Source organism: Myotis daubentonii, chromosome 16, assembly GCF_963259705.1.
Source record: "Myotis daubentonii chromosome 16, mMyoDau2.1, whole genome shotgun sequence".
NCBI lineage: Eukaryota > Metazoa > Chordata > Mammalia > Chiroptera > Vespertilionidae > Myotis > Myotis daubentonii.
Window position 1 is genome coordinate 44,682,136 of NC_081855.1, and position 20,331 is coordinate 44,702,466.

The following is a 20,331-nucleotide window of genomic DNA, read 5'->3' on the forward strand; positions in this document are numbered from 1 at the left end:
CCAGTCAGTTAAAATTACAACAGATTGGATGAGAACCTTGGGGACTTGACTTAACTGCTGTAGAGTTTGGTGGTTAGCAAGATGGTTTTGGAGTTGCACTGCGCATAGCACTAATTTTACTAGGACACTGACATTCTAACCCCTCTAGGCCATGGGACCATTTTTAAAAAAATATATTTTTATTGATTTCAGAGTGGAAGGGAGAGATAGAAACATCAGTGATGAGAGAGAATCATTGATTGGCTGTCTCCTGCATGCCCCACACTGAGGATCGAGCCCACAACCTGGGCATGTGCCCCAACAGGGAATCAAACCATGGCCTTCTGGTTCATAGGTTGACGCTCAACCACTGAGCCACGCCGGCCAGGCCATGGGACCCTTCTGACCCTTCTCTGCTCCATGGTAAAGCCCATGACAACCACTGATCCATTTAAAATTATTTGACTTGATCAGGTGAACAAGTGAAGAGGTGTAGGAGGAAATCACATTACCTCCCTCCTGCCTCTAACTGACTATACCTGGGATAGGTCCTCTATCTTACCCTGGGTTACCACTGTAATTTTCCTGTTCAGCAGGGATTAGTCTCCCCAGAAATACTTACTAAGCTGACAGAATCTCGTGAGCAAGCTAGCCGTTCCTGCCTCACACCACAGGACTCTTCCCCAGGGAATGGCCAGCTTTCTTGTTCACCCCAGCCCTACATCTCTCCTTCTCCCCTGCAGGCAAAGTGGAGGAGGCGAGCCTGGCAGTTTCCAAACACACTCAGTGGGAGAGCAGCCAGAGACCGTATTTGAGGATTAAATCTCTCAGTCCCTTTTCTGAAGAGGGTGAGGGGATTTGGAGAAGGGATTTTCAAGCCCTCAGTGGAGATTTGATAATTTTCTTTCATGGTCAGAAGGAGGTTTGCAGATCTGAGAAGGAAACTTTCAAAGTTGTCAACATCGGGAAACTTCTTTATACACCTCACAATTGGTTCCACTTTCAGTCCTTTAAGTTACATAATCAGATGCCATGTATGTGAATCTGTTTAGGGCTGAGGGATGGAAAAAATATTCCCAAGAGAAAAATGTGTAGTTTGTATGGCAATGTTAAAATTACAAACCCTTTCACTCCCCAAAATAACCCTGAAGATAGTTATTTTTTAGACTTAGGGTTTTCCAGTTTGGCAAGAGAGTACTTTTGTTTGTTTTTAACCCTCACCCAAGGATATGTGTGTGTGTATGTAATTTTTTTAGAGAGAGTGGAAGAGAGGGAGGGAGAGAGAGAGAAGCATCTATGTGAGAAGGAAATATCCATTGGTTGCCCATGCAAATGCTCCCACTGGGGCAGGGATGGAACTAGCAAACCCAGGTACTTGCCCCTGACCAGATATTAAACCCATGACCCTTTGGTGCACAGGCCAGCGCTTTAACCACCGAACCACTGGTCAGGGGGCAAGAGAATAGTTTTAACTGACCACATTAGGACATGTGTCTTTTTGGTATGGAAATATATGTCAAAATGAGTAAAAGCCTGGTCTGTTGACTAGTGAACATGTTCTGTTTGAGTGAGCAGGTGTGAGGTATGTTAGCATTGAGGATTCTTTCCACCTAGCCCTTCTCATAATGACCCCTTCTCCCACACATACATATCCCCAGGATAGTAAGACTGTTCATCACTCAAACATGGGGCTATGGAATAACAGCGACAAATTTCAAGTCTTCTCACAGAACCAAGACCTTGTAAGAGTAGCCAGATACTTAACAGGCCAAGGGCTATTCTTTCAAGGCTCCCTAGAGGAGGCAGTGAAGATTAGATGTAAAGTTAAAATGAAAGTAGTGCTGAGGATGATTCATTCTCCTGACTCCCAACTGAGGAAGAGCTTTCTTAGCTTTTGTATCAGGGGGAGCTCTAGTGCCTTCCTGGCTTAAGTCCCCTGGGGGCTGGGACCTTGTCAGAATCACTTTTGGTCACCCCTGTGCCCAGCACACAGCTGGTGCATCTGAAATAAAGCGCGAATTGAAACAATATACAGCGGGCCAGCTTTCACTGGAAACATACAGGCTCCTCCAGATTGTGCTTCACCACGTGCACGTACCCGTTGTGGCAGAGTTCTTATCTCTGGGGAAACCATTGCAGCATGTGTATTCCTAGTGTGGAAGAAAATGTGTTTTCTCATGGTTAAATCTATCACTCCCCTGCTTTTCCTTTTTATTTCCTTTTTTCATTTTTCTCTGCTAATGCTGTAAGCTTATCTTTGGTTATATCTGTCTTTACTTCTGTTCCACTCTCTAGTGAGAGGTGACTTTTCTCCTGCCCAGAAGTGTCCACCCAGAATCTGACCATTAGGTGCCATGTTTCCTGCTACTCTGGCCTTTACTCCCATAATTTATCATTAGCTTCTTTCCTCTATAATTTCTTAATCTTTGGGGGTTTCCTCTACAGTCTTCAAATATGTCTACATTTCTCTCTATTTTAGTGACCTGGATCTTCAGCTACTGCCTTCTCTCTCCTATTCACAGTCAAAAGTTTCTTGAAAGAATAATTTATGCTTAGAGTCTGGCAAATCCTCACTTCTCATTCACTTCCCAACCTGTGGTTATCTTCCTAAACTACTCAGGCAAAGGGCATACCCACATTTTCCTAAAACTAGGTCCGTTTTGCATTTTTTATTGTGTTCTACCCTCTGGGTCATTAGCTAGTGTGGATAATTTCTTCTTGAAACTCATAACACTCTTTCAGTTTTCCCACCTCTGAGCATTCTTCCTTTCTCTTCCCTGCTGGTTAGTTTTCCTCTGCTTGCCCTGTAGATCCGGTCTTCCCAAGGGTTCTCACAGACCCGCCTCTTTCCTGCCCTTCACCATCCATCAGTCTTCTGCCCCACTCTGGGTTTATTAACATACTTGTAGAAGGCTAAGGATTCCCAAACCTTCATCTTCAACTGAGACCAAACCCCTGTGTGCTGTGCATACATCAGCATGTCCCACAGAACAAAACTCAACTCCTCATCTTAACCTGCCCCCTCCACACACAGGTACATGCCTCCTCCTGAGGGCTTTATCCCCGTTAGTGATTCCACTGTCTGTCCTGTTGTGCAAGTCAGAGTCCCTGGGATTCATCCAAGACTGTTTTCTTTCTCCTTTCCCCTACCTTTTCAATTCATTGACACAGACTGCTAATTCTGGCAAAGATCTTGGGACAAGCCCAGAAAGCCAAATCATAGTGCTTTTTGCCTGTGCATTCCCAGAGAAGTTGTAGTTAAAATATTGTTATGATGATAGTAGCAACAACTAATGTTTATTTAGTGCTTCACAGCCAGAGATGTCCAGATGAGAAAAATGAAGTACAGAAAGGTTATGACTTGGGTAGCATAGCCCATCACTGGGGCTTGGGACCTCTGTTTTACCCGGATCCTATATGCTTTTTGTATTATGACACTGTCACAGGTGTTTCCATCAACTGATGATTTAAAGAATTACAGAATCCCTCCTTCAGAGGGCTACTACCCCACTGTTGTCTCCATTCTCTTGACAGCAAAGAACTTGTTTAATTAACTGCTCTTTACTTCATTATTCCATTTAAACTGTTAATTACCAGTAAGGCAGATCCCTCTCCACCCCACAAGTCTGTGGAAAGTAAGAGTCTTAGAGTCTTCATGCAAGTAATAGTGAGTCAGAGAGGGATGTGTAGGAAATGGAGCAAATGTGTGCTTAGTTAAGATTTAAATATTGTGTGTGATTCATTCACTCAGTAGCACTTGTTGAGTACCTATCTGCTGAATACTGTATTACTAATGGTCCCTGTTCTCCTGGGGTCACAGGCAAGTGTTTGGGGTGGGGCAGATATAAATTGGATCCGCCTACAAAAGCGAATGAATTATATCACAGGTGTATTGGAGGCAAGTGTTGGGAAGCTAAAAAGGCCCTAGAGTAGTCAGAGGCCTGACGTTATCGCTGTGTGAACCAGGAAGTTACTCCCTCTGCTGGGCCTTTTGCTTTTGCTCTATAAAAGGACCAAGGTTGAACCTGTTGGCTTCTTAGTTCCTTCCAGCTTATCATATCTTTGAACTGTGATTTCACAAAGGCACTTTCAAGAAGTCAGGAGGCAGCGCAGAAAGTACCATTCTTTTATGGAACTGATTATTGAGTAATAACACTAAATGTTCCATTATTATCTCGGTAAACATAGAGTTCAGGCTCAAAATGTCCATGTTGACTGCCTTGGTCTACTGAGAAAAGCACACTCTTACTTTATCACGGCATTACTTGGCATTTTAGTGGACTGTCTTGCCATCTTTAGGTTATTCTGACATTTGGGAGATTAACTCCTCGTTGTTTTGTGATCTTAAAAAATCACCAATCCTGCCCTGGCCAGTTTGGATAGAGCATCGGCCTGCAAACTGAAAGGTCCCAGGTTTGATTCTGGTTGAGGGCACATGCCTGGGTTGTGGGCTCCATCCCCAGTGGGGGACTTGCAGGATTATTAAAAAAACACCACCACCAATCCCTTTGTTCCTAGTACCTGTATTTGGTATGTCAAATGGGAATAATAATCCAACACTTTTTTTTTAAAAATATATTTTATTGATTTTTTACAGAGAGGAAGGGAGAGAGATAGAGAGTCAGAAACATTGATGAGAGAGAAACATCGACCAGCCGCCTCCTGCACATCCCCCACTGGGGATGTGCCCGCAACCCAGGTACATGCCCCTGACCGGAATCGAACCTGGGACCCTTTAGTCCGCAGGCCGACGCTCTATCCACTGAGCCAAACCGGTCTCGGCTAAACCAACACTTTTTAATAAACTCACAGAGGCACTGATTGAGCAATGAAGCTAAATTTTATTGAGCATCTACTCTGTGCACGACACTGCTAGGGGGAAGGTACAGACGGGAATAAGTGGTTACTTCTCTCGAGGGATGTATGGTTTAGCGGTAGAAAACAAGGGGTGAGCGTATCTGTGCAACCAGCTGCTATAGGTGCTGTGATGGAAGCTTATATGGGATTGCAGGTACAAATGTAAGAGTAGTTAGTTCTGCTGGCTGGTGGGAGGGGAAACCGAGGGGCAGCAGCATGGTGCAGGGAGAAGAACTTTAGGTTTAGAGTCAGGAGGACCTGGGTTTTCCGAATCTTGATTTTCTATATATTAGTGTGTGACCTTGACTTCTCACCTATATACAGGAAATAAAACCTTTTCACATAGTCAGTGTGAGCGTGGAATTATGTAGTGTGTGTGTCTGTGAGTTCTAGGGGAAGGTCATGTTCCTGAATAAAGTGGGTGTTAGGCCCCTTGTAATCACTATGGCAAGAGATTTTATTTGAAGTTAGATCTCAGATTAAACCCAAACAGGGATCAGCAACCTTTCAAAGGTAGTGTGCCAACTTGGCCGCCCGTGCTGTCCTGGCAGATCAGGTGTCTATAGTTGCTTCTTATGTGCAAAGGTGGTGGTGCAGGAGGTGGCAGGAAACCAGTGGCCCAACATATTGTGCCTTGACTCTGGCAGCAGGAGTGGTTTGAGTGTCCCAGCTCACCTGTGCCCTCAGGAATGGGAATGCACTAGAGGTGTGTCTTAGTTCTGACCTTTTTCCTTTTCCTCCCGTTCACCAGATTTTATCATGTGGGCAAGCTGTTGCAACTGGTTCTGCGTGGATGGACAGCCTGAGGAGGCCATACCACCCCAGGGAGCCAGGGCGCAGGCCTATTCCAATCCTGGGTACAGCTCCTTTCCTTCCCCAACAGGCTCGGAACCAAGCTGCAAGGCCTGTGGGGCCCACTTCACAAACATGGCCAGGAAGGTGAGTGTTGACCACCTCAGGCCCTTGGGCCAGCTCACTGCCCTTTCTATCCTGCCTCTTGCCTTGCCTCTGCTTATGCAATGCCCATAACCCAGGCCCATTCGTTTCACAAAAGTAATACAGGAAAAACTAACCAAGCAAAATCAAAGCATCTCAGCGTAGATTGGAAGCCCGCTCGACCTGAATTTAGATATCAGCTTTGCCATTTACTAGCTGTATGACTTAACCTTTCTTGAGATCCTTTTCTTCGTTTATAAAATGGGGATGTAATAGCTGTACCCATCTCACAGTGTTGGGAGAATAAAATGAGACAAGCTGCAAAGGCCAGTACAATGCCTGGAATGTAGCAGGCACTCCATACTATTTCCTTCATTAGCTGCCCTCATAAAGAGCCTGACTGCAGATTAACTTGTTCATTTTAGTGAAAGCAATGCCACGGACTTCTCAGTACATCAAGACCTTAACAACACAGATGGGAGCTTATTTCAAATGGCGATTTCATTTGAAATGCTCCATGGCATGTTTTCCAGATTAGCGAGCAGGAAGGAAACTTACTGGCTGGGTAATGGTGTGTGGGAGTGGGCCCTCCCTTTGTCAGCTCCCAGAGGCAGTGTGCTCTCTGGCCAAGCGCCATTAGAGCTGACGGTGAACCTTGACCTGGAGAAAGAACTGTATTCTGCATTCCTCGGTAGAAGGAGAGGTTTGCAATCCAGAATGGGATGTTAAAATGGTGATAATAGGAAAATTGAGAGGAAGAAACCCTTTTTAAACCATCTGCTGTATGCCAGGACTGTTTTAAGCAATTTAGATTTGTTTCATTTAATCCTCACAATAATAACTCTGTGATGTAGGCTTTAGGGTTCCTAAACTCCCATTTTATAAGAAACTAAGGCTTAGAGTTTAACAGTTAAAAGGAAAATGTTTGTGTGAAGTTCCGGACAAATAGCATAAGAGACATTAAAATACTGCTTCTCGTCCCTCCTTAGGTAGAACCTCAAGATCAGGATTCAGACCAAGTCTTTGACCCTTACACTGTCTCCCAGGAGACATTCAACATGTCAGAACTTCTGCAGCTTTGAATGTAGCTTGAAGTGTTGACCTCCCCCCCCCCACCCTTTTTGTCTGTAAATGATGGAGGATTGGCATGTTACCTTGTAGGTTGTATTTTGCCTGCACTTCACTGTAGTGCAGCAAAGGCGGGCACTTGGCAGAGCTTTATTGTGATTTGCTTAGCTCCCCAAGAATTCAGCCAGAGAGGCTGTTGCAGGTCGTCAGGGAGCTGTGTCTCGGTGGGCAGAGGTGCCCCTCCTTTTGTACTCAGATGAAAAGTTGAGTCAGTAGATTGAGACTGAAGTGGAAAACATAAGGAACTTGGTGCCACATGGCCTCAGTCTTCTCAGTGATGGAGACGGTGGGGTGCAGTTAGGATCTGAGCTGAGATGGAAAGAGGGCTCTTGGGTATTTGTCACATGCCTGGTGCTGAGTTTGGCATTTCAAATGCCTTCATTGGTTCCTTACAAAAGCCTATGAAATCTGTACTATTATTTATTCCCATTTTACAGATGAAGAAATTATTCTCTTTATCTAAGGCAGTAGTTTCAAGAACTCCTCAGGTACATCAAGATAGCCAAAGAGCTGCTGTTCTCACAGTTACACTGCAAGGAATGGTAGGAGCAACTGCTGATAGAAGTGGCAAAGTAATTGGCAAGAAGGAATAGGAAAAACCCTTGTGTAAATGAGCAGCATGAATTTTAGAAGGCTTATTTGAACCTTTTTTTTAACCTGGTAGTGTATAACTTTTTATTATTATTCAACAATTTAAAAATTATTACAGTTACATAAGTATATAACTTAGAGTCAAATTGTTCAAAAAGTTTGTTACAAACAATAGAAGCCCCTTCTCATTTCGCTCTTCTCAGAGTCAACTACTTTAAATTCTTTGTGCTGGTTCTTTTGGTAGTTACCTCCACATTACTGTTATATATCTACTAGAGGCCCGGTGCACAAAAATTTGTGCACTCGGGTGGGTCCCTCAGCCTGGCCTGTGCCCTCTCGCAGTCTGGGGCTCCTTGGGGGCCCCTTCCCCTGGCTGCTGGCACCAGTTTTCCTCTGGCGCCCGGAATCCAGGCCTTCGCTCTTCGCCGGGAGGGGCCGGCGCAGTGGGCGAGGGGCTTAGCTCCTCGCTCACCACACGTGGGCCCCGGGGGCGTGGCGGAGGCCGGTGCGGCGGGCTTCTCTCTTTGCTCTTCGCTCGCCATGCCGGCCTTCGCTCGCTGCTCCTGCCCAGGGCCAGCCGGCTTCGCTCCGTTGCTTGGCGCCTACATATGCAAATTAACCGCCATCTTTCTTGACAGTTAATTTGCATATCACCCTGATTAGCCAATGGGAAGCGTAGCGAAGGTACGGTCAATTACCCTTTTTGTCTTTTATTAGATTAGACTAATAGCCCTGCGCATGAATCCGTGTGCCAGTAGCTCACCGCTGCCCTCCAGTAGCTCTCCGCCCGTTGCCCCGCCCTCCTGTAGCTCCCCTTATCCTCCCCTTCCCCCGCTCCCCTCTCATAGATTGCTGCCCTGCCCCCTCCTGTAGCTCTCTGCCGCCTGCTTGTAACTTGCTGCCCCACCCTCCTGCTGATCCGTGATCTGGTCCTTGCATGGTCGGTCGTTAGCTTCACAGTGTAGTGACCATTTGCATATTATATCTTTATTATATAGGATATCTATATATAGCTATCTACCTCTCTATATACACATACACACACACTTACAGTTGACCTTTGAACAATATGGGGGTTAGGAGTGCTGACAACCTCCCCTCATCCTCTGTACAGTCATGAATACTAGATACATGTATAGCTTTTGACTCACCCCAAATTTAACTACTGTTTCTCAGTATCTGTGGGAGATAGTGACTGCCTTCTTAAAACATGTTAGTTATACTTTATGGAGTGGAAATGGAGAGAGAAAGAGCAGAGGACAGTGATGGTGATCCAGGCTTGGGGTCAAGCATGTTGAAACCTTGGGAGAACCAGGGGATCTAGTGAGTTCTTGACATTTCTCATCCAGAGGGAGAATGCGAATGAGTGAAGAAAGCTCCCCAGAGACAGGAGAACGATGGTTGGGTGCGGAAGGGAAGACACTTTATTTTTCTTTGTAGTGGTGATCACCGCCTGACATTAATATGTTTGTGGGTTGCCTGCCTTCTCAGATGGTACATAGGAACAGAGATCTTATCCATTTTGTTCACACCTTTTATCCCCAGTGCTTAAAACAGTGACTGCCACATAGTAGTTAGGCGATAAAAATTTTAAATAAATAATGGACAGTTGAGGTGAGAAAAATTTCAAAAAGAGAATGTAGACCAGAGTTTTTCTACTTTCATTGCTTTGTGGCCGACAGTTCCATGCTGAAGATTTTCATCGAGCGCCAGTCCTGTACCGGCAGCCTGCCAGCTGCTAGAGGTCTAGCTTGTGGAGATAGAGGTGAGAGGAGAGAAAGACCTAGGCCTTTCCCTCAGGTGCTTCCTCTCTGATTAAGGAGACCCACATTTGCAAAGAACTGCTAACAGTTAGCTGGGTAAGGTAAGTACTGGGGAATCAGGCATTGCTGGTAAATTGGTCATTCTAGCTGATAATTCTAGGAAGGTTTATTGATTTGCAGAGCAATGGCTGAAGTGAAGGTACCAGATGTGAGGCAAGTGCAAGGCTTATTTGGGAATTGTGAATGGCATGTTTGGCCAGAGTGTAGGATACTTGGGAAGTTAGGGTAGAACGAAGGTGGGATGAGGTGGTGAAGGGCCATGACTGACTTAGTAAGGAGCTTGGAGCCATCAGAACGACTTTAAACAAAGGAAGACCTGATCAGTCCTGTTCTAGGTAGTAGACATGGCTTCACTAGTAACAGGTGTAGCACTTGCCCATTTGACACTTGGCGAGACGTGATCAGAGGCTGGTCTAGGGTGGTGGCTGAGACTGATCATATAGCTCATTTAGTGAGCACCTCTTCATGCCATATTCTGTGAAGTAGTACTTGTTAACCCATTTTACAGATGAAAAATAGGAGACCCAGACACTAAGTTACTTGCATATGAACACAGGTGAAATGTAGGGGAAGAAGGTAAATTTGAAAATGACAGGATATTGGCCAGTGTGCCTAGGAGCATCGCAAATGATCAAAATAAGGAACTTCCCCCCTATTTATTGGAAAAATAAATGATTGAATATCTACTGTGTGTCAGGCGTTGCCTGGGCTAGACAGGCAGAGATGAAGTAAGTCATGCCTGCCTAACAGAGAGCTTGCAGTCTGACAGAAGGTGGGAGCAAATGCATAGCCATACAAAGAAGATAAGAAAGCAAAAGCAAGAATACTTTTTTTTTTTTTTGCGGGGGGTGGGGGAAGGCAAGTTCTAGTTTGGATATTTTCTTGTTACAAAAGTAAGAAATAATTTTGTGTGATTCACAGTGAATTTTGTGAATATTAAGGATGTTTTCTCCTATTAGAAATTTTCATTTGTAATTTCATGCTTAAGTGGATCAGCGTTCTTATCGGAAGGGTTTGGCATTTAACAGCCATGGGCTTTTTAAATGTCTTGTCTGAAGCAGTTGAATTGAAACGATTACATGGATCCTACTACCTTTCTTTTCTTCATGTGGTCAGTACTTTCTGAATGCTCATTCGGTACAAAGCACAGATAACATTAAGGATTTCACAGAGGAAACCTAAGAAAGATGTATCTCCTGCCTTCCCAGAGTTTCCAGTCCTGTAGAGAAATGGCAGGCTGTTTTTGCCACAAGCCACATGTCCCATCTGTATTGCTAATACCTACCGGCATTAGCAGCCCTGACAGTTCTGTAGTGAGTTTGGCATTCAGCCTCTTTAGCTGGATCAATTTGAGGAGGAAGACGAGTTTGTGTTTGGAAACATGGATGAGGTATTCAAATCTCAGAGTGGAAAGAGAGGGACTGGGTTCCTAGGTATTGCAAAAGCTCAGAGATGAGGCAAAAAGGAACCTGTTTGTGAGTACCATATCACCTTATGCTAAGGTTTCATATACATGATCTCATGTGATTCCTCCAGTAGTCCTTAGGCCGACAGACCACCTGCCTTTTCAGGTGAGGAATCTGATGCTCTGGGGGGTTATCTGTTTTGTGCAAATTCCCTTAGCTAGAAAGCGGACAGCCAGGACTTACCCTACGTGCGTCACTCCTGGCTGCCCTTTTCCCTCCCAGGGGGATGCAGCAATGAATGCCTTCCTATAGGAAGGGCTAGGAGGAGGGGGCACTGGGAGGCTGAGAAAGTGCCAGGGAATATGGGTGGTGGGAGGAGGAGGAATAAGTGAGGGGTGGGTTAGGAAAGGAGAGCATCTCACCTGGCATCCATGAAGGGCAGTGTCTAGCTGAGGCTCCACTGCTGGCTTTTTAAATGCTGGATGTGTGTGTCCTCTTGGCATTTATGCAGCCACATTGGCTCCACCAACTCATCTTTCATGCTGCCTTGTTACTCAGTTGGCTTGCACACTTTGCTAGAATTCATACGTGCATGATTCTTGGCTCGTTCTGCCCACATTTGTTGATGGCCAGCTGCATTTCCCTTCCCTTTGTTCTCTCCTGCCTCTGCGACTGGGATTTTAGCCTCGAGCTCTCTTTCTCTTTTAGGGTGTGTTTCGGATGCAGGCTGACTTCAGAGTCCCTGTTGGAGGGTGGTGGGCATAGAAGCTGGGTTGCTGATCTTGCACCCAATAAACCACACACATTAAAAAATAAAATAAAATATATATATATATATATATATATATATATATATATATATATATTTTTTTTTTTTTTTCCACAGAGGAAGGAAGAGGGAGAGAGAGATAGAAACATCAGTGATGAGAGAGATTCATTGATCTGCCTCCTGCATACCCCACACTGGGGATTGAGCTAGCAACCCGGGCATATGCCCTGACTGGGAATCGAACCTCGACCTCCTGGTTCATGGGTTGATGCTCAACCACTGAACTATGCTGGCTGGGCTAAACCACACACTTTTTTTTTTTTTTCTGTTTCTAGGACTCCACACACTTTTGAAGAAAGAGTAGAGCGTTGTTTAGAGCTGGGCTGATTGAGCAACTCAGGGCTTTTTAATTGTGTCAAGCTAGGTCTTGTCAAAGTGCATTGACAAGTAATGGTCCATGTCAGGACCTACAGTGTTATGACATTGAAGCCTCTTCATTTCACTATCAGTCATCCTAAACACATTTTATTTTTCCAATAGAAAAGCTTCTGGTATGAATGAACCCCCTAAACCCCAAGATATCCGTTTTCCATCTGAGTTGCTATTGGTCCCAGACCATTAGGAAGCGAGTGCAGCCATGCGTCCTTTGAAGTCAGTTTCTGAACATTTTATCGTCTGGTTATAACTGTGTGGAGAATAGGGAACTTGATATGTGTCCTTTCGCAATGCCTTCTAAGTATTTATAGTCAAACTGGGTGGTAAACATTATGCCCTCCTCCCCTTACTACATGAATGACACTGAGACAAGACTAAATATAGCTGTCTCCGCTACGCAGACTTGTGCTTCAGCCCCACACAAGTGTCTGTGATTTTGCCTGCGAGAATCTAAGTCTCTTGGGCATTCCTGTTGGCTTGAATAGAAAAGGGGGAGCAGAAATGTGTAGGTTAATACTTCAGTCACCACAGGATGAAAAGGTTTTTATTTCTGTAAACGATTAGTGAGTGTGCCCTTTAGGATCATCCCAGTGTGCCCAGGAATGACCTCTCCTGTTGGAGTGTGACCTGCTCCTGGCTGCAAAAGCTCAGTCAGATGTCACCGTGCTCGCTCAGCCTGTGGGGCAAGAGGCTGGGGATTTGCTTCCTGAATTGAGCAAGCCACCGTGTATTGTGTTGTCTGTGATTGCGGGAGTTGCTGCTGCCAGGCGGTACCAGCTTGCCTGCCAAGCCTTCTTGTTGCCCTCTGAGACACTCTGTACTTTCACGAACGAGAGCTCCCTCAATCAGGTCCAGAGGGCCTCCCATAGCTATCTCAGTATTTGTCTTGAATGTGCTCTCCTGCCCCACTGAATTCCTAGCCCTCTGAGTGGGCCTTCCTGGGGGGGGGGGGGGGGAGCCTGGGCACCAGCCTCTGGGTGGGGCACTGGGTTAGGAGTTTGGAGATGGAGAGCCAGGCTCTTGACCCAGTACCACTGTCAGCTTGAATGGGACTGAGTTAGGCAACATGGCCTGGTGGAAAGAGCATGACTGTGGGCATTTTTAAACTCCGACAGACCTTGAGTATGAATCCTAGCTCTGCTGCTTGCTACCTGCCCACAGAACTTTAGGCCTCAGTTGCTTTGTCTGTGAAACACAGAGGTACATGAATACCTACTTTGCAGGGTTGCTTTGAGATTTAAATGAAAGCGAGATATAGCTCTAGCATATAATGGCCCCTCAGTAAATTTAATTAATGATAGTAATAATAACCACCACCACCACCACCACAACCTTTCTGCATTTGCTTTCTTATCTCAGCAATAAATACCATCATAGTTCAGGATTTGAATCCTGCCTCTCATCATTAGCTTATATTTCCTAGCAATAATAATAATTAAAACAGTTACACTTACTGTGGACCCCTGTGCTACATGCATTATGTCTTAACTTTACAACAATCCTATGAGGTAGATATTATTACTACCCCCATTTTACAGATGAGGAAACTGAGGGCCAGAGAAGCTAAGTTACACACCCAAGGTGACACCACAAGAAATGGAGGAGGGAGACAATAAAAATGTAGGAATTTTTTTTTTTTTAAAGAATAGTTTATTGGTTTTTTTTTTAGAGAGAGAGGAAGGGAGAAGAAACATCGATGTGAGCATAACATCAATTAGCTGCCTCCTGCACACCCCCTACTGGGGATCGAGCCCACAACCCTGGCATGTGCCCTAACTGGAAATTGAACCCCAGTCTCTCGGTGCATGGGATGACACCCAACCAACTGAGCCACACCAGCCAGGGCAAAATGTAGGGATTTTTTATTCTAAACCTGGTAGTCTTAATAGCCTTTATTTCTCTCTCAATAAAGTAAATAAAGCCTCACATGGGATAATAAACATAGTGTCCTGTACATGGATACACAGATGCATACAGAGGGTCTGCCATCTGAGTGCTTTTAACCTGAAATCTGCAAGTTAGCTTGCATCCTTAGATATAGGAAATAGCTTAGTTAAAGCGTGATTGGCGGTCTGGCTAGGCTTGGCAGCCCTAAGCTCCCAGCCCACTCTCTCTTGTTCTCAGAATCTGATGTGGTTTCTTTTGCCTCTTGCTCTGAGCAGCAGACCTGCCTGGACTGTAAGAAGAATTTCTGCATGACCTGTTCGAGCCAAGTGGGAAATGGGCCCCGCCTCTGCCTTCTCTGCCAACGATTCCGAGCAACAGCCTTTCAGCGGGAGGAGCTCATGAAGATGAAGGTGAAGGACCTGCGGGACTATCTCAACCTCCATGACATCTCTACTGAAATGTGCCGGGAAAAAGAGGAGCTGGTGCTCTTGGTGCTTGGCCAGCAGCCTGTGATCTCCCAGGAGGGCAGGACTCATGCCCCCACCTTTTCCCCGGACTTCCCTGAGCAGCAGGCCTTCCTGACCCAGCCTCATGCCAGCACAGTACCTCCTACCTCACCCAGCCTCCCTTCTGCACCCTCACAAGCCACTTCTGTCCCCCCCGCCCAGGCTCAGGAAAATCAGCAGGTACGGCTCTGCAGTCTCTGCCAGTTGGAGGGCTCACTTCCCCTCCTGCCTGCTTGTGGGAGTGGGGTGTGAGCTTAAGTGTCTTGATGATGTGAAACTTTTCTGCCTACTGATGCATGAGTGGTATTTCCTTGACACCACACTCAGGTTTTGGCTTTTTTCAGAGGTAATAATGCACAGTCCCAGGTTTTTGGTGTTTTTTAATACATACATATCCCAGTTAGACATTAAAAAAAATTCATTGTTCCAGAAATACTTGAGAAAACTCAGTTAACTCTCCAAATTTAGTTCTGTTCAAATTGCCCTCCCACGGACTCACCTTTATTGTGGGCTTTCTTAGCTGTGTAGGGAACTGGTTCCTTAGTAACCATCCCAAGGCACATAGGAAGGAAAGAAGCACGTAGAGGGAAGGGAGAGCAGGAAGCACAGTAACCAAGACAAGGGCACGGCTTCTCTGGCCACTCACTGTTTGGGCAGGGGTGGTTGGCATCGGATGAAAAATACACTGCTTATCATCATCCCAGTGGGGACTGGGAATGATAAGCTAAGAGCAGCACATTGAGTTATGAACCGGCACAGGAAGTACAGAAATGAGTAATGCATTGTCTCTGCCCTCAGAGAGCCTCTCTAAGAGGAAAGGTGGGCACACAGACCTAAGTGGGATAAGCGTGAGGCAGGTGGAGTTGACCACTGTGTAAGGAGTGATGGTGTCCTATGGATGAACTTAAGTGCCTTAGTGGGGGGATTAGGACCTAGAAGATCCACACCCAATTGGTCACTGACTCTCTGGTCACCCTGGGTGAACTTTGAGCCTTCAACAGTGAGATGAGGTGAGTAATCCCAGGCCACTTTCGTTCTCGCCAGATGGTGGGAGGATTGACTAGTGTGATGTCACACCCAAAGAGCTTTGAGCTACTTAGAGCTGGCATAGTACTCACATTCCCACCCGGGGAGTGGATGGCTGCTGCCCGTTGATGATCTCTTTTGCCAGGACTGGGCCCCCTGGTTCAGCTCTGACGGGCACTGAGGCATGAAGGCCAGCGTGATAGCATACTTTACCTGCAGTGAACTCATTTGCTCCCTTGTTGGCTTGAGCATGTTTTCTACCCAACTGGAGTTTAACTCTTTGCTAAGCTCTGGCTCTCTCTGCTGGGCAGGTTTTACCTCCTGCTGTGACTTCCTCCCTGTGCTTAGTTGAGCACTCCTCTCTGTTTAGGGGGAGCTGGGAGAGCAACTTGAGTAAATTATTTTCCCCTAAAGAACCTTCAGGTGGGTTTTTCAATGAAAGGAATAGGTTTTAAGGTTCCTGTCATAAACCGGAAATTTTCAGATGCACCTACAGATTACAGTATGTGCCAGATCTAATTGGGCACTTCTCTGATCTCCGATGTTCTTGGAGGCCTTCACGTCAGCTCACATCCTCTGTTCTGGTGAGAGCTACCTTTTGCAAGCCAGAAAAACACACATGGGGGAAGTCAAGTAACATGTGCAAGGCCACCTGACAGCTCCACAGTGAGCTGCACTAGTGTGCAAATCTCATAGTGCTTCCTCCACCGGGGTTCTTTCCTTTACCTTTAGTGCCCTGGCAGTCGTTGCTAGGGAGGGAAGTGTATGGAATAAGCAAAACTGGACAGATGCTGGTTGTAGATTTTGATTTAGCCAGTGGGCCAAGGCAATATGCTTTGCAGCATGAGATCCAATTTCTCTTTCCAAGAAAAAAAACGGACCTACAAAAGCTGCCTATTTAGAAACAGGTTAGGTTCTGGAAGATGATTTTGTAACTCCCAGGTGACACCAGGAGGCCAGTCCGTACACATCTGCATAAAGCTCAGAGAGAATGAGAGTGTTGATAAAGACATGGTTTTGGGTGCCTCCCAGTACCTGTTCTGCTACACACGTGATTGTATCCTCTCTTGGCATTTTGGGTGGTGGTGGCGATTTCTACTTTCCATTCTTGCTGTAGTTGCTTGCCTCTTCTTAATTAGCTCCATGTACGGATCCTAATCGGGGAGGAGTGGCTGGGGCCAGCGGGTGACCGGTTTCCTAGGTTGTCCCTTTGCTGGTGCCTCACTGCTGGACAAGGCCTGTGGGCTCAGACACTCTTTGCTCTGGGCTCACAGGAGGCTTTGCCCGGAGGGAGTACTGGGTGAAAAGGATCTAGTTAAGGGACTTGTGGCTTAAATGGTGATGGGATTAAGAGACTCATAGTTCTGAGTAGCCTTTGGTGAAACCTGAAGAAGCACCTAAGAAGAACTGTTTGAGAAGTTAGAATTCTAAGCAGAGTGAAACTTTGTAAGCATAAGCATTTGTCTTTTGTCGTCTTAGGCTAGTCGGCTCTTAGATGCTTTAAAATAAATGCTTGACCAGGTTTCAGGCAGCTCTTAGTAATAGTGTGCCCTGCCGGGCTGGTTGGACCCCATTTCTAGAATGTGAGTGTGGTGATGGGCCAGAAGGGAGGGAGTAAGGTGGTGAGGGTCCGGAAACTGTTTCAGCTGGGCCAGTTGAGGATTTAGTATTGAGGAAGGAAAGACATGCTGTGAACAGTTTGAAGAAAGCAGTAGACATTGGTCTGAGGGGCAAACCAAGGATGGAGGGTGGACATTATAGAAAAGGCAGTTTGGGGTCAGTGGCAAGAAACAATTCAGTGACAGTTGACGAGCAGCCTCCTGCAGTGGACACAGGATCTTCCTTCCACCAGAGTGTTGAAGGTACCTCAGCGATGAGTGGGCTAATGCCATCCTGGCGGTGGGCAGAATTCATGCACTCTGGTTCTCTGCCTAACACAGTCAGTATTAGAGAGCAAGCTTGTCAGGCTGTTGTGCGAGACTACAGATTTCGGGAGCAGGCGGGAGTCATGGGACATGGTGTGAGCTCAGGACAGGTCAATGCTCTGCTAATCCCTGGGGCATCTCTGCAGATGTGATGGCACCTTTCTCTTCCCACAGGCCAATGGCCACGTGTCTCAGGACCAAGAAGAACCCATCCGCCCGGAGAGCACAGCCAGGGCACCTGCTGAGGATGAGACCCAGGTGGGTCTCTGCTTGGTCTGGGTGTGGGTCTTTGCCTTTGCCCTTTGCCCTTTGCCTCGTGTTCTTGGGCTGTTATTAGGAACCTTTCAACAGACTCTGAGGTGGAGAGAAGAATCAGTCTGTGATGATAGTTCTGAAATTCTGTTTCAGGGCTGGGGTTTAGTGCTAGTGTTCCTTCAAAACTATCAGAATGTTAGTGCGGAGTTGTGAGGTCACAGCGGAGACTGGGGAGCCGTATGGCCCTTAGTTTCCAGTCTCTTGACTTTCTGAGAACTGCCCGAGTGCAGGCTCCAGGTGCTGCTGTGCAGATCTCATTGTCCTTCTGCTTCAAGCACACAGTAGCCATTGTCAGGGGAAGGAGGTCAGATAATCAGGAGGAAAGCTGAGAGGAGGCAGGCCTCAGCTATGGCGGGGCCAGTCCAGAGGACATAGCCGTTGGGGCCACGGAGTTACGGTCAAGGTTGCCTACAGAGGAGTGCTCCCAGGAAGTCTGCCTCTTCCCTGGGAAAGCAGAAATCTCTGCAGTGGGGAGAGAGAAAGGCCAGCGCCATGTGAGGAGGCTTCTTGTGCTGTCACATTTAATCTTCACAGGAACCCAGTGTGCTAGCACTGCTCTCTCCTTCATGCGGGGGCAGATAGGCTCCGAGAGAGGAGCAGCTCACCACATATTACTTAGCATTAATCAGTGGAGGAGTTAGGATTCAAAGGTAGGGTCATCAGACTCCAATCCGTGCTCCCTCTCTTACATGCACTGCTTGGTTTGTGGCTGTTGGGCCTGAGCACAGAACTGTGGGTCAGGCAGGGACTGGGCTTTTTCAGTGCAAAGCACTGTGCCAGGCACTCTCCCTGCCTCTGTTCCTGCTTCTGAGGTCAGTCACCAGAGATGGTGTGAGAGTGCTTTGGGGTCCTTGGGGAGAGAGCCAGGGGAGTTCAGAGCTTAGCCCACCAGTCTCATCTCTGCCTGTTTAGTCCGTCGACTCAGAGGACAGCTTCGTCCCGGGCCGGAGGGCTTCTCTGTCTGACTTGACCGACCTGGAAGACATTGAAGGTCTCAATGTGCGGCAGCTGAAAGAGATCCTGGCTCGTAACTTCGTCAACTACAAGGGCTGCTGTGAGAAGTGGGAGCTGATGGAGAGGGTGACTCGGCTGTACAAGGATCAGAAAGGCCTTCAACACCTGGGTGAGGGGCTGAGTGGCAGCTGTCACTCCACAGCATAATAGCATCTTCCAAGGAAGGAGTCTCCTTACACGTTTGCCCCATCTAGTAATAGCTGTCATTTGGAGTTGAGTGCCAGGACTGGGTTAGGCGTTGTATACGTTTATTTAGTCCTCAGAGCAGCCTATGACATAGGCATTATTCATCCCCTTTCTGTTTTAGAGCCCAGAATTGAATTGAGACTTTCCTGGTCTAAGTTCATGGCCTTTCCCACTGTATGTCACCCCCACCACACTCCCTACTACCTCCAACAATACTTAACCAGTAGGGAGATTAGGAAGCAAATGTTTGCGCACACTGTGAAGAGACTGTCATACCTGGGCTTTTCCTTTTATTCATTTCCCAAATCATTCTACATGGTATCATTTTCAGGTGGCAGCCAGTATAGTATCTAGGTCTGTGATCAAATTAGTTTGGAAAAAATACTTTGTTATGACCCCCACCCCCCCGTTACTAATTCGTGGTAGATACTACGAATTTGCTTTACTAGTAAAGGCAGAAAGTCCTGCAGAAGAGAAATGTGTTTAGCTGTTTTGAACTCTGCATTTCCTGAAATGATGTCACTTAGAACTCTCTCCCCCTCCCCTCTTTCCCTCTCCTCCCCAACTGATTTAGTTCCTGCCAATCAACATTTCGATTCCTTGCATGCTAAACACGGTAGTTGAAGTCAGATTTCAGGTTCTCCTCTCCCCGTAGCTCAAATTCATCAGAGTTAGGGGACGTCTGGCCAGTCACCTGATCAGGCTCACTCTTCCCTTTGGGACTGTCCCCAGAATCGCCCTAGACTTGTGAGGACAGAGAGAATAGGAGATGGGAACTCCAGAGGGGAACTTCATCAGGATGCCCTGGCTGACTGGAACAGACTGTACCTTCTTTCTTGACTTAATGCTAGCTTTAAAAGCAATAGGAATGGGCCCTAGCTGGTTTGGCTCGGTGGATAAAAGTCAGCCTACGGACTGAAGGATCCTGGGTTCAATTCCAGTCAAGGGCACATGCCCGGGTTGCGGGCTCAATCCCCAGTAGGGGGCATGCTGGAGTCAGCCGATCAATGATTCTCTCCCTCTCCCTTCCTCTCTGAAATCAATAAAAAAAAAAATAGCAAGGGATATTGTGCTTATGCAGTATCCTTCCTGCTTGGCAGTTTTGTTCATGCAAATCAGTAGAGCCCCTCTGTTCTGAGACTAGACCAGACACACCAGCAGGAGCTTTCTGAGTCCTCAGCGTGTGCAGTGAGTGGGGAGGGCAGGTGTTTCTCTGGGCTCTCGTCCACCCTGGTTCCCAGCAGGGAAAGAGCAGAGATCAGAAATGAAGTCAGGGAGGTTGCAGACTTTCCTGGGATCATCACATATTCAGACGTCTTCTTTCTCTTTCCTTTTCAGTGTGTGGTGCCGAAGACCAAAATGGTATGTATTTGTTTCTGTTTGTGAATGGCTCATGCTCTTAGCTCTTCTCTCCTTCCCCTCCAGTTCCTGATAACAGTCCAAGAAGTCTGAGCATGTCAACATCTGGACAGAGGGTGTGAGGAAATTCACTGAGAGCCAGGGCTTCTTGGCATCTTTTGAAATTCCCAGGACAGCATATCTGGGAGC

General features: G+C 46.6%; 1 protein-coding gene across 5 annotated transcripts in view; it reads left to right on the top strand.

Annotated features, from left to right (window-relative positions):
* RFFL (ring finger and FYVE like domain containing E3 ubiquitin protein ligase) overlaps positions 1-20,331 on the top strand; it is a 74,509-nt gene that overhangs the window by 49,263 nt on the left and 4,915 nt on the right. For all 5 annotated transcript variants that reach the window (XM_059670544.1, XM_059670548.1, XM_059670547.1 and 2 more), the window contains exons 2-6: positions 5,588-5,775; positions 14,087-14,497; positions 17,443-17,526; positions 18,496-18,706; positions 20,122-20,145. In XM_059670544.1, coding sequence (XP_059526527.1) covers positions 5,596-5,775; positions 14,087-14,497; positions 17,443-17,526; positions 18,496-18,706; positions 20,122-20,145 — 910 coding nt within the window. In that variant the 5' untranslated portion in view covers positions 5,588-5,595. The remainder of the gene's footprint in view (positions 1-5,587; positions 5,776-14,086; positions 14,498-17,442; positions 17,527-18,495; positions 18,707-20,121; positions 20,146-20,331) is intronic.